General features: G+C 43.3%; 1 protein-coding gene across 2 annotated transcripts in view; it reads left to right on the forward strand.

Moving 5' to 3' along the window:
- The window catches only part of UNC5C (unc-5 netrin receptor C), a 441,641-nt gene that overhangs the window by 359,061 nt on the left and 67,335 nt on the right, over positions 1-15,245 (forward strand). For both annotated transcript variants that reach the window (XM_078676216.1, XM_078676217.1), the window contains exons 9-11: positions 1,271-1,462; positions 3,501-3,845; positions 13,480-13,567. In XM_078676216.1, the coding sequence (XP_078532342.1) occupies positions 1,271-1,462; positions 3,501-3,845; positions 13,480-13,567 (625 nt within the window). The remainder of the gene's footprint in view (positions 1-1,270; positions 1,463-3,500; positions 3,846-13,479; positions 13,568-15,245) is intronic.

The raw sequence follows: 15,245 nt of genomic DNA on the forward strand, positions 1-15,245 counted from the left end.
CCTAGTGGTGGATGGTATTTAGACCACAGTTGGGTTTCCACAAACAATGTCTCCACAAAGACTAGCAAATCTTGTATTTAGAAACTTAAATCCCTTTCTGAAGGTAACAGAGGTGTAGTTTGCACCCATGCACACCACAGAACTGCCACTCAAACAGTAGCTAGGGTAGACTCCATACTGCTTGCAATGGGACCCTCAAGTTAGAAAACTATTTTTAAGCCGTGAGTTAGGCCTTTTCGACATATATCTATCACTGCCAATGTCACAGCTTTGGAAGCAGAAGCTTTCCACAGTGTTGCTCTCAGGCTACTGGCTGGCCAATCATTTTTGCGCAATGTGTGAACAACGACAGGTGTGTCAAAAGGGAAAGGTCCTTCAGACCGAAGCCGGAATCCCGTGGTGCCTTTACAGCACTGGCAAAAGAACGAACATGTCTTTAGTACCCATCGTTCAGCTCTCAAGTCGTTATAACAGCTTGCTTTATCGGGGAGCATTAATGGAATGATGTTGTATTTAAAGTCCAACACCTTCCGTACTGTTGGGCATACTGGAGTTGGAATAGTAAATTAACCTATTCCAAAATACAGCGCCCCCCTAAGGCAAGTCGTTATAACAATTTGGGCGCTTAACGAATGCGTACTAAAGACGCATTAGTTCTAATGACGTTGTTGTGAAGGCACAGCATGATTCCGGTTAGCGGTATACCATCACACATTTGTGTAAAAAAACCTATCATGTACTTCTGGAGCTGGAAGTGGTCTTGGGTCCTCTATACGTATTTTCGAGACTTGTGTTAAGAAGAGGCTGAACTAAAGAGGAGTGCCAGGCAATGGGTGTCGTTCATAACCCAACGTCACACAACTAGCATCTGTGCATAGACATTAAGCACTCCTTGAATCACATAAAATGAAAGTTGCTCCTTGAAAAATAAATTTATAACCAGCTGAGGTTTTGTCTCCCGCTGAACAAGGTCTTACGCCACACTGTGTGGCCTGAATAAAGTAAATAAAGTTATCTGCCAATGAAAAACAGGAGATTGGCCATTGATGGGTTAATACTGCATTCCCAGTTTTGTTAAGGATTTTGTTAATCTCTCTGTCCTTTGTGTTGTGTCCTTTCTTAAACTCTGTATTGTACAAACTAAGACCGTTGTTTGACAGTAGTCCTCTTTGGGGGGAGGTGTCGGGGGGGGGGGGGTCCTGGTGTGGCAACACTTTGCACACATTGTACATGATTGTCTAACATACCTGTTTCCTTGTTACCTTGTCAGCTGCCCCCAACTCTGATGATGTGGCACTTTACGTTGGCATTGTGATCGCTGTGATTGTCTGTGTGGCCATTTCTGTGATCGTGGCTCTCTTCGTCTACCGGAAGAACCACAGGGACTTTGAGTCAGACATTATTGACTCCTCGGCGCTCAATGGGGGATTTCAAGCTGTTAATATCAAGACGGCAAGGCAAGGTATGTTCTGACCTTATTTGATCCTCTACATGTTGTGCAGAGAAGCATACTTTTGCAGAATACAGAGCGCGCGTCCAGCCAATTATGGGCGGTGGATGCAAATGCACAGTAGCCCACGCTCTTGTGTTTCGGCTTTCAGTTTCTTCAAGTGGAGGCCATCTGGGGGTAAAACGCCTAAAACTTTAATTCTTGCATTTTGTGATAAATGTATTAGCTTTGAATCAGAAATCGTAGATAGACTTAGACATTTGGAATGTTGTGGTGTATGAGTTATGGTTGTGGAGACCTCGTCCACAAATTGAATTCCTGGAGTATAGGATCTGCAGAAGAAGGCTACCAGTATGGGGCGAAGACAGCATTAGACATGTTGAGGCCTCATCACAAAAGCATTTTGAAGTACCTGAATTTGTATTTCTATATAACTCTTTTCCGTGCCCTTATAAGCCATTGTGAATGTACCTCAAAACATTAAAAATGGAAATATTTAGGAATAATTACTTAAAATAACCACTAATAGAAAGAACTGTACCCTCTTTGCACTTTTACCAATAGGGGTCTGAAATTTGTGAGGGCACTTACAGAGGCATATACACATATATAAAAGAGTACTTTCATAGTGCTACTGTTCACAGTCTTAATGACCTTGTGAACCAGACCCTATATGAGGGGATGCAAGAGGCTTTAAATCTGTCTAGCCTTAAAGAAAGTAGGCAGAATGAAATTATAAGAGGTGGGACTTAAGTGCCCCTGCAATCCAAACACAATGGTGGAAATGAGCATTTCCTTTAAAAAATATGGACTTATAATCAGAGAGTTTGAGATGACATTTCTTAGAGGTGAGGTCAGTCAAAATGAACTACCACTGACACAGCAGGACAGTCAAAGCTCAAGAGCAAAGACAGGATTTTCAATTAAATAGACTCTACTGAAACCTAGAGAGCAGGGAAAAAAAGCAGATTTGATGGGCCTGGTGTCCCCCCAGCTCGTGGTGCATTATGACAGTGGATGTGTCAGGGTTGCTTTTAAGGTTCTATATGAATGTGAGGAGCACGTCACCAGACATTTTTGGGGGTTCTTGACATCTAGCACTGCACTAACATATGAAAAGGAATGAGAGTTTCTAATTGGGCAAATGCGTGTGACTCGAAGTGGACGAGGAGTCGGGATACTTGAACAGGAGTGCCCACGCTCTTAGTGTAATGGTTGCCCATTCCTTTTTGTTCCGCGCAGACATCGGTAGTCGTCGAGACGCCGAAACATCAATACTACCATTGAAAAAAAGGAATCGGGGTAGACAACTATAAACTCAAGTAACACTCTTGCAACATCCCCTTTTGAATTCAGCACTTCGCTTCCTCGGTTTTTACTGTCTTTCCCTGGAGACTATTGTGTTGTTGCATTGTACACTTGGACAGGTAGTTCGGACAAGCTGTAGTTCGATCAAATCTGCAGGAGAGTCATACTTGATGAGGAAGCGAACCCATGTAGTGTGTCATAAAAGCTTGAGTGAACGGTGTTTGATGTTCAGTCTTGAGCAAAGGGAATTGGTTGTTGCAAATAAGCTCAGTGAGGAATGTTTATGGGAAGTGCCGTCTAATGAAAATACATATTAAATCTAACTGGCAGTGAAAGCTTTTGCCTCTCATTACATGTTTATCACCATTTAACAAATGAAAAAAGCATGTCAAGGGCAAATTAAAAATCTACACCCCTTTCCCTAGATGAGAGCATCTCTCAAGAAAATGGCCGTTGGTATCAGGTCTCTTTATTATTCACGTTGGGCTTTGCGTATATTGTGAGTGTCCTCTATCAGTGCATGATACCAATATGTTAAAGCGGAAGAAATGATAATCATGGGGCGATGCGAAAAAGAGCTGATAGTTACCATTTGCTCCAGTAGTTATTTGCTTGTAATCCTGAGATACGAAAAAGATCATCCATGGGAGAAATTAGCTGTAGCCTTGTTTGAACTTCCGAAGACAGCAAAAAAAAGTGCTATTAACGGGTGGTTATGATTTTCTGCTTTCTGCACTTCTAGACCTATTAGCAGTGCCGCCGGACCTTACCACTGCGGCTGCGTTGTACCGAGGCCCCGTTTACGCTCTGCACGATGTCTCCGACAAAATCCCAATGACAAATTCTCCGCTGCTGGATCCTCTGCCCAACCTGAAAATCAAGGTGTTTAGCTCCTCTGGTGCGGTCACCCCACAAGACGAACTGTCCGACTACACGTCGAAGCTGTCTCCGCAGATCACGCAGTGCCTACTGGAGAACGAGACACTCAACATGAAGAACCAGACCCTGGCTCGGCACACAGATCCGTCATGCACTGCCTTCGGCACCTTCAACTCTCTGGGTGGCCACTTGATTGTGCCTAACTCTGGTACGTCCTCGAAAAGTTAAATGTTATAAATATTCAATTACTTCCATAAACATTTCTCAACAAATGCTAACTTTTGCACAAAACGTCATAGTTTTGATAACTATGTAGGGGGAAACTGCATAATAAATAGCTCTGCATGCACTAATCCAGATAAGTTTGATTGTAAAATCACTCCCTCCTGATTGTGGTGCTTTCCAGGCATCCTATCCCACAATGCCAACCGGATCGCAGAAGTGTTTCTTAGCAGATCCTTTGGCATCTGGAACTCTCTGCTTATGAAAAGATGCTAGGAGAATTGTGTGCAACATGTAAGATCAACCTCTTGATAAGAAACCTATGTGTCGCTCTTGGTCACTGTGTTATCATATGGTTGTTGGCCAACACATAGAGAAAGAACCCTTACACATGTAGGGATGATGTAGGCTGGAATCGACTCAGAGGTTAAGTCCTGTTTTCTATGTACATCTTTGCTCTCCATTGTTGCCCTGAAGAATCAGCACTCGTGTTTTACCTTATGGTTAAAAATGCTAATTAATATTGAAATAATCATGGCTATCAATAATGAGAAGTGAGAGGTCCTTCTCTGGTCACCCATTACCAGGGCTTCATCATTCAAACAGCATGTGGTTAGTGGAAAGAGTTTGAAGTACACCATGGTCTATGAATAGAACAATAACTCCCTTATGTATACTCAAAGAGTAGGCACAACAATTACCTCAAAATATATCCTGTGACCAAAATTGTCTGTTCAGTCGAAACACAAAACCTTCTCAGTGTATATTACTAATTAACAAACCACTTATGAATCAGCCGTTCAAGTGTGGCTTGTGTGGTCCATGTTAGAATCAAACCTCGTTGAAAATATAGGCCGTGGGCTGCCGGGACACCCACTCCACGAACTCGGCCAATCAGGTGGAGTGTCCACAAGAGCCACCTGGCCGCTGGCTACGAGACCTGCGGTTCGGGTTGTAGATCCGGCAAATTTATAATCCAAGGTCTGTGAAAGGGAATACACAAACACTCCGCAATTCTCCAAAGTTGTGCAAAGTCGGCTCCTTTATTGTGGCAGCACACCAACTCCGACGCGTTTCTGAGACCACAGTCTTCTTGGTCACTGGTCAAGGAGATGAACCCAAACTTCATTTGTAAAAGTGATTCACACAGTGAAATTAACATGGAGACCAGACTGTACACAAAGGGCCTGATTTAGAGTTGGGTGGACTGGGTTACTGTGTCTCAGACATGATGGATATGCTGTCCACCCTATTACAAGTACATTATATCCTATGGCACTTGTAATACAGCATACGGGATATCCGTCACGTTTGTAATGGAATAACCCATCCCCCAAACTCTAAATCAGGCTAATAGCATTTAGTGCATAGTGGAACATAAATGCACTGTGTGAGCATAATTGCACTGTGTGAATCACTTTAAAAAAAATAAGTTTGAATCACGGAAATTGTATTTCTACACTTGCACAAATCTTGAATTGCATGTATGTATATATATCCCTAGAGGTCCTGGGAGTGCTTTAATTCTACCAGATGGTCATTACTTATCCCCAGGAAACATATATACTTGCCGGCGAGTAGTCGAAGTCAACTCTCTTTCTCTCCATCCACAAATATTCCTCACAAGTACTACAAACTCCATAACTTCTGCCGGTAAGCTTAGGAGGGAGGGGGGCAGAGGGCACACATACACTCACAGCCCTGCACTCACACACACGCAAACACACACACAAACACATTCATTCACAAAACTCTTTACCAAATATTCATACATACATGCATGCATGCACCAAACATTAATAATAAAAAAAAACACTTACCTGCAGCTCTGCCTCGGAGGTCATAGGAGGCTTGGGACTGCTGCCTTCCCTCATTGGCTGACCTAAGGGAAGGCAGCAGTCCCAACATCATCACAAAGTGGGATGGGGTCAGTGAAACAGCTGACCCCACCCCACTCTGTGATGAAGTGTCGCTGATTGATACTCAACCCTGGGCACTCCAGGGCTTAAAACTGAAGCTCCCAGGTGCAAGGCAATCAGTGACGCTACCCCTCATCACTGAGGGGAGGGCCTCAGGGGCCTTTGCTGAGCTGAGGAGGTCACGCCCACAGGAGCTGTGACTTCCTCAGCCAGGCAAAGGTCAGCTCAGGCAGCCAGGAGCCCAGTCATTTAGCGCATGTCTGGCTCCTGGCTGCTGACCTGAAAATGAACAATGCCTGTCAGGCCGACCTTTGTTCAGTCTGATAGACACTGTTCATGAGGGGAAAAAGGTGCGGGGCGTGGCCCCTCAGCGCCAATGGACCAGCCACGGCTAACAAGTTTGTACTTATTTTGTCTTCCTCAGAAGAGAGGAGGCTACATGGATCATTGAAACCTATTGTATGGGTATTTTAATAGGGGGTAGAATCATAATTACACTTCCCCTCCAAAGGGTTCTTCCCATCAGATGCTCAAATTGTTTTTGTTGGGACGGGTGCTAAAAGAACAAGCGTGTGCCACATACTGCCTAAGCCCACCGCTCTCCTATTCTAAGCTTGGTGTCCTTCTTTGTTCGCGCTAAGTTGACAGGGTTTGCCCATACGTGGGTCCGTTGCTCACTTTGGGACTGGATTCAAGATAGCCTGGCTGATGACAGCTGATTAGCCAGAAACCGGTCCCAGGGTGCTTGTTTCCGGTCCAGTGAAGACATGGCTTGGCAGTTCGGGCTGGACTGTTCCCATGAGGCACAGGGTCAGACTGATTTGCATATGGCCATGTCTGAACTGGGTGGCGGAGTGAGCTAAATAAGATGATCGATTAAACCCAGATCAGTTGACTAGGGGTGAGTGCTTGCAATGTTCAACACTCCGTCCATCATCCCCTTTGGTTTTGCTTCAGAAACAAAGGCCATCTCTTTGCAGTATTTCCTGTTGTGCTTCACATCTCTGTCTGCATACCTCCACTTCATTTCCACAGGGAGGAGCTCCTAATCTCCCAATGGATAATATCTTGTCCCTACAAGAAACAAGATTTCTACCTCACTGATGACCTGTGATGAGCCCTATATGATTGCTGTGAGTGACATGCTATGTCTCTGTGAGACCAGCTCTCACCCCCTCTGTTGCTGTTTCTTGCCTAGTTAAAAACTCTTTGCCCTCATCAATCAGCTGCTTTATCAGTTCAGATAGTGCCCTTTGACCCCTAATGGATCAGCCATTCTTCCCGCCAGCCCCCACTTAATTTAGAAGCTTAGCAATAAGCTCATTAACGCTTACCAAATATGCATTAACATATTCAATTTACTAACTAGTTCTAACTCAGTAATTGGTGGCACTGCATTAATTGGATCCTTTTTATTAATTGGCTCATGCTCATTAATAAGCTGCTAGCCAATAATTGGTTCCAGATAATTAGTTGGAGCCTGTTCTTTAATTGCCCCAAAAGGGCTAATCCTTGATCATAGGAGCTCTCTAATCAGTACCAGACGGTCATTACTTGTCCCCAGAAATTCATTGTTTGATCTTAGTGTTTCATCGGCTGCCTCCAAAATCGGACTCATTGTTCGCGTTTCCCCCCTCCTGTCCTCTTAAGCTGCCTCCGAGGCACAGGGATGTAGAGAAAGTCTCTAGTCCTGCCAAGACTGGAGCAGGGAGAAGAAAGGAAAGCAGCCCTTGGCTAAGGAGCTTGCTGTGCGAAACACATGGCACCTAGCAACTCATTGCGAATGAGAGTGGCGTGGAAATATTGCGTCCAGTCTCAATGATACTATGCAGCACTAAAGCACCCCTACCATGGAGTTGTGACATTAGCAGCTGGAATAAGGAATACTATGCAGGGTACGGTTGTTTTCGCACTGATCCACATATGTTGTCCCCATTTGCCGCCATTGTTATGCCAGGACATTTTTCCAGCTTTGAGCAGGTAAAATCTATAGGAGAAAACACTTAAGCCATAGTATTCCTGCATTACTAATTTTAATACCAGTTTCATTGAGATCACAAAGCCGCACACTATGAGGGCCTAAGTGTAAGGCTATCAACATACATCCAGGCCGGCGGCGTAACACATGCACCTGTAAGCTTTATAGTGATCACCCTTCAGGGAATGACTGCTCAGCTCAGTGTCTCTGTATATTTGTAGAGGGGGAACACTTGGGGCCATGTTTAGAAAGGCAAATATACTTATGTACAATTACTCGTACATTTAGCTGTAACTCTCTATGTTTTTGCTATTCACCATTTCCAAGTGGAGCTTTGCACCTAGGTGTTGACTTGCATGCCTTCACCCCCTCCTACTACAGACTTTACAAGTGTGAATTTACTACTGGTAACTTTTCACCTGTCCTTGGAAATGACCGCTACCAAGGTAAAGAGCTCACTATTGGAAAGGGTAGGGCTAATTATTAAAGATTATTATTCAATTAAACAAATTACAAGTATTTTACTGTTTATTATAAATATAAATTATTTTTAAATATTTATTACTAACATGGAAATAATGAAATGCCATTTTGAACCCCATTATCTCATCAAATAAATGTGTATTAAATAGTAAAATAATTTAACTATTTTATGTAGAAGTCATTTTTTTAAATAATAAAAACATTGCTCAACTTCACTAACATTTTTATTTCAATTTAATATTTATTAAAACTGGTTAAATGGTATATATCTCAGTGATTTAAAAAACATTTTTGATGTATTTTTTTACATTTTAAATGTTTAATTTAATATTTATAATAACATCAATATTTATATATACATTTTTTAGCTCCTAAAGATAAAAATATATATATTATTTGAATTGTCAAACAATTTAATGTATCTAACATTAGTTCCCATGGAGTGTTATTTTAATTTTCCTGTCCCCATTTTCTCAATATGACTATGGCAGTAGCAGTGCTTAACTTTCTCCAAGATTGAGCTGAAATACATTAGAGCTTGTTTTGACTCCTTTAGGGCTGTAGTAATTTTAAAAGTGGATTTTGTGAATTGCAACTGCATTACTTTTTGTGGATGTGTGTTTTGTTTTAGCATTTGCATCCCAAACCCCTACTTAAACTTCCATAAACCCCTGCTATTGAGTAGTAATTATTTCCCTTTTCTCACCACTCACCCTGGTCCCTTTCACAGTTACTTGTGTGTCCAGTGAACTCTCTTGCACAGAAAAGATATGCGAGGTGAAGGTCTCTGATTGTTGGTTGTTTTCTGCTATAATTATGCATTGTCTGCATAATCCATCAGGTGCTTTGCCCAAGCAGTGTTAATGTGTAAAAATTACTAGGCAATGCTGTAAGATGTGTCTCATTGTGCCGCATAATTTGACATTTATTGCCACATAATTTAGTCAACTCTGCTGCATAATTTGGTTTTTGCCTTCCCCATAATTTCAGTGGCCCTTGAAAAATGATGTGCCAGCTCAAAACATTGCTGAGTTTCCTTTGTTGTCTCTACTTTCTTTAGCATCACCAAATTTAATACAGGAAATACATTATATAAGGGGCCGAAGATATTGGTAGCAAGCAGGATCGGTCTGCCCCTTATGGCCCTCTAGATTTTCTCTCATTGGCTGCAGGCTAGGGTTCTGCTTCCAGAGCTTCATGGAGTCCCATGACTCAACTAAGACCCTATTTCCCCAGTCTGGTTGTGGTCTCCCACAGTGTAGCTGGTTCGAACACTTTAACCAGGCCAATTTTTGGTTCAAGTCCGGCCCTGGTAGTGCTTGTCCTAAATCGGATTGACTGAAATAGCGCTCTGGGTAAAAAGAAAATGTGGTGTTTGTTGTGGTAGTGGGGGGTCGTTGCGGTGGGATGGCAGGAGTTGTGAGGATGATGGGAGGAGGGCAGGGGGTTGATGGAGTGCTATGAATTATGCTGAGGTACACTAAGGCGTGATTACAACATTTTTAACGGGACCCGATTGAGACCAAGTGACAGTGCTCAATTTGAGCTGATGGTTTCCGGTGCTCAGCACCAGGCACTTAATTGTCAACACCAGCGTTTGTGACTATCTGCCACAAGGTGGCGCTGTCTGAGTAATTTAGAGATGACCACAACAACAGGAAATTAATAATTCGATATACGATATGACTATTACTTGCCGGTCAAGCCAATCTTGTAGCTTTTGAGGCCTGAAATAGACTGAGTTGTCACACTTGTAGGAGTGTGAGGATTAGCAGTTGTGTTGTGACTATCATTGGCAGTGCTGGCAGGAGCAATCTGTGGTGCAAGCTGCAGTAACCTCCTGACGAGAGCCCAGGCACTTTTTATTATTATTTTTTTTACAAATTAAGCACTGCCAAGTGGGATGAACGAGCTGCTATTTGCCTAACATTAAGTGAGGCGGCTCCCTGCTGCGCCCTTTGGGATATTGGTGATAAGGCGTGGGCCCAGCTCGCTCATGCCCAAGGCCGGCCATGGGCCCTGGTAGCAGGCAATATCTCCTTGCCCACTACAATGTGGGCTGCTGCTAGTGCCATGCACCCTATAACAATATCACACAGACTGCTGTGACCCTCTAAGCTTTGTCCAGTTATTTCATATATAACTTTTTCTGAAAGCCCTGGCTGTTCCCCCTCTTCTCTTCGTGCTCTTTCCCCCACTCCTGAAGCAACAACAAGCTGAACCTCTGGAATACCGCAGAGCGCAGGGCCTTGTGGGAAGCCGCATGCCCAGATTTGACCTCTGGTATTAAAAACCCATAAGCAAGTTAATGTTTTAAAACTCCCGCTGATGCTTTGCTACAAAAGGGAACATTCATTGGGAAGCAAATCCGACCGGTTAGTTGCAGTGGACAGTGAATTAAAAAAACCGAGGTCAGTGAAGATTGCAATATGGCGCAGTTTATTCGACTGGGAGCGCGACCACTTACCCTATCTGATGGAGGAAAGCAAACGTGACCCTCGCGTTTTTCAAAGTATGTCCCCGTAAAAAATGTTTTCCAAAAACACAAGGCGCATGAATGAGGCACAGTGTTTGAGACAAGAAGCTACTGTGCGGTGTTCTGAGTCCAACGCACAGTGAATTAAACCTTTTCAGGAGAGAGGCTGTTTATTTATTTTTTGTGACCAGCTTTCAAGTAAGTTTATTATTCTATTATGTGGGGGAAATTATGTTCTTCGGATACCGAAACTTCCCTCTAAAGCACGTACTATGTTTGCTCCAGGCTTATGCATTAACCCTGCTCATCTGTCACCCAAAGTTTGCAAACAACAACGGGGGGGAGGCGAGGACGGTGGCTGTGGATAGACAATGTTCCTCAGCTAGTTTCTGAAAGGAGACAGTGTCCGCCAGAGACCTGGGCGACGAATGAGGAGCACCACGTCATGTTTTTGCCTCGTGCCCCTACGTCCATGAAGGGTAGACTTCTTGTGCCTCCATTTTGTTTCTAGCCCTAGTTCCCTTGACCTGACTATAGCATGCATTCAGGACTACTAGCACTCACAGCCTTTTACCCTTGCCCCCATATTCTAAGGAAGTGAGTACTTTCTCCTCTGATAGAGGTCCCTGTTCTACTCGAGCTCGGCGGACATGGGTAGGTCTACCCGCGCGGACACTGGAGATTGGAGCTATACTTAATGGGCTCATTCCTTTTGTTCGACCCCGCCGATCCCTCATGTGGCAATTAATCCTTAACTATTAGGCATAGGAGAATCCACTGAGGTAACTTACACCACATACATGATACTAGCATGGTATTAATGTTCCTCCCCCCTTCTTCACTTTTATTAAAGGTCCTGATGAATCGCGTGTAACTAGACACAGTGCGAGAAACATGTCGACCACCTTCACTTCTAGTCTCCTCTAGGATCACTTGCATTGACCTGTTGACACCTAGCGAGCTAGCCCCACCTTCTAACTGCAGCCAGGGGACCCCCAGAATAAAGTGAATTCCGGTACCCCTTGCTACATTTTAACCTTCTTAGCACATCACGATACCATCTCGCCCACACACCCCCACTTCATCAAAAGGCTGTCGGATAAAAAGATCTCCGCCAAAGCGCCCCTCTTTGAGGTGAGCCCGTCGGGGATTGCACCGCCTCCCCGACGAGGAGCATACGCCGATGATGAAGCATGACACCCTTCTGGGTGTGTGAGGCAAATTCATCCGACATAATGGATGCTCCAGGGTGTCACACGAACACCGTTGGTCACGCCAGTTAATACTTTCCTATCCCTTCACAGGAACAGTTCAGCAGCCCCCTCTTTGCTTGCCCAGAGGTCCCTGATTAGCCACTTAATTCAGGGGTGCGAAGGAAGAAGCGTTTTAGCAACACATACTGTATTTTATGCATCACCATAATCTAAACACCTCTATGTGTCTCTAATGTGAGGAGAGGCAGCTCTTATGGCCCCCTGCTGACCCAAGGCTCCCATACATATCTGAGGGAGCCTTCCTGGGCGACATTGTAAGGGCCCTTCGCCACATTTTCAGGCATTTCCATCATTTCCTGTTACAGCACTGGTTGTAATGAATGTAGCTTAAACCTCTGTGGCACACCAGGGGCCTGCTGCAGACTACATCAAATAATAAAATCAATTCTGTGGCTGGAGTAAGCAGGTCTGCGGTCTTAGATGCACACTAGTGGGCAGCCAGTTCTACGTCAAGTAACCGAGGCAGAGAGATAATCACAAGGAAGGGCCCTTTGGTGCAAGAGCGGGGCCGGGCCATTCGAATGGACAGTTTAAACAATGGTGCAACAAAACCCTGGACAAGCAAGGTAGAAGTTTTACATCTCTGCCCGCGAAACTTCTTATCTGTTATATGTCACAACGTATTGTGTAATGTATAAATACCAATAAAAATACAAATTACAAAAAAAGAAATAACATAAGGGAAAAACAGCATGCCTCTGGCATACGAAGTTCCACCATAAGCATATTGTGTGCATGTGATGGGCTTGGGAAACATAATTTATAGCGCGGTCAGAACCACGCAATATTTTTATCACGCATCCATTACCATGCAAATGCCTTTGCCACGCATGCTTTTACCTCGCAAATCTTTACCATGCATATCCCTTTACCACGTATGCCCTTACAATAAAATAATAACATATGATTAATTTTAAGGGCACGTATGGTAAAGGCATATGCGTGGTAAAGATTTGTGTGGTAAAGGATTGCGTGGTAAAGACATTTGCGCAGCACTAGACGCTTTGTAAAGGCATGCGTGGTAATTCCTTGCGTGGTTCCCTCATGCATCCTATGGGATTATTTGCAAACTCTGCCTCTGTAACTATTTAAAGGCAAAGCAGTGTGGACTTAATACAGGCCTGAAGCAGAGGGAAGGTCAAGGCCTGAAACTGATGGAAGGTCCGGGAGAGCTTTCTCTGCAACATTTTGTGTCATGTGCTGTGTTGTGCAATTTACCTATGTGCCTAACACTCCATGGGGTTCCCTTCAAGACGCATCTTACAGAGAACAAGGAGAAAAGGGGAAGTCTTACTTTTCTGCAAACACTACCTTGAAGTACATGTCTTTTTTATTAAGCAAACGTCCCTTCAAAGTAAGAGTGAGATGTGTAAAACATTAAAGCATATGTATTTCAATAATTTTGATGTAAAGGGCCTGCTTTGCATTAGCAAGCTTGCCTTGATTCAATTTACTGTCGTAACTTGCTCTCCCCCCACTTTTTTTTGCAGGAGTAAGCCTGTTGATTCCAGCAGGGGCTGTGCCTCCTGGGAGGGTGTATGAGATGTTTGTGACGGTCCACAGGAAGGAGAACATGTGGTAAGATCTTGGCATTTTTTTGTAAGATTGCACATTTACCCTAACATAGTCATCTTTAGCTGATGCAGCAAGACTCCTGGATTGGCTGAAAGTAAGATCACGGTAGTGATCATTGGATAAGTAAGGCGGCTTTGTGTTGGAAAATTTTAGGGGTGAGCACCCCATTTTCTTAGCTCTTAATTTTAATAACGATGCATGTCTCTACAGCAGAGGTCCTCTGCCCGTTGACCTTTGTGAGCATCTTTGACCTTAGTTTGTTGACGTAATACTGTTTCAAGTCCTACCTTCCACCTTCCACCTTATAGATTATAGGAAGGTTGGCCAAAATATTATCCTGGGAAATCGACTCCGGAAATTTGTTTTGAAGCTAAAATCCGATAGTTAATACTGGTACATGTGGCTATACTGCAAATGGTTCCGCCTTTTCGAATATTCAGTGGGTCAGTATGCTTGCTGATGCAAGTACTGTCTTGTTTCATCCTTCCGAGGTTGATACAATAAGTACCAATATGTTAGATAAAAAGAAAACCACTAGATTCATACATTTCAAACCAAGATCACAATTCCATATGAAGTGTAACACTAAATTGAGTTAATATTTTGACAACATAACAGATGTAGCTGTTTCCAAGAAAGTCACACATGGCATATGCTGCAGTTGGGTGCCTTTAATGATAGAAATACTGTAAAGAAATAATAATGTGTTATGATGCCAATTATTTTATAATTGCCGAGGTGTAATATTTCAAAACAGAGGCAAAGTTGCTAAGGCTTGAGCTACGTGGCTGTGGATTCTTTGCTTTTTTGATGCAATTTGCAGCAATGTAGCCCCCCACGCCGAAGCACAAAAGCAATGGGAGGGGTGTGCGGGCGAGGGATTATTGACTACAGCTAAGAAATAAGCCAATGCAAAACTGAGTATATGAAATATGAAAATTATAGACTAAATAAAGAAGCAGAAGGTCTTTGTAATGTTACATTTAAAACTACAGGCTTGGAGCACTCTTCGTTGACACACGCTAACTTGAATAGCTCAGAGAAAAGGAAATAAAATTACTTAAACCCTAAACCTGGGTCATGGCATATGCATAAGGGCTTATCAAGTGTTTATTGACGTTGTAAAAAAGAAGGCTTAGTTACTGTAGCTACATATGCTTAAAGGGTGATGACCCCCCAGGGGGCGGGTGAGTGGAGCTTAACTCAAATGGGAACTCCGACAGAAAAGAAAGACTCTGCTGGAATTACTAAGGCCCCAGTACCCATCTTTGACCCCTCAAGGCTTAACAATATTTACCTTTGGTAAAGTAAAAAATTGACTTTGAGTAACCCCATAAAACGATCCAGATAGGGGTGTCAGCTTCTTTCCCACATCTAATGAAAGTTGAAAGGACGAGTTAAAATATAGATCCAACAATTGTGCCTCAATCCATTGCAGCCGAAACATGGCGGCAGCATTTCCCAGAGGCATTAAGAATCAAATCATAGGCCTGGGCCTGATGTGTCTTTTTGAATATTGGTGTGAATCCATCTGAACTCCATTTCCCCATTAAATATACATTCTTATTTTATAGAGTAAAAAAAAGTCTGTCTACACTCCCCACATGCCACAGGTAAGTTGGAGCATAACTATTGAGACGCTGGCACTGCATATCAAACAAGCTGCAGGAAAAGGCTTTAA

Source organism: Lissotriton helveticus, chromosome 2_1 (genome assembly GCF_964261635.1).
Source record: "Lissotriton helveticus chromosome 2_1, aLisHel1.1, whole genome shotgun sequence".
In the NCBI taxonomy this organism is placed as follows: domain Eukaryota; kingdom Metazoa; phylum Chordata; class Amphibia; order Caudata; family Salamandridae; genus Lissotriton; species Lissotriton helveticus.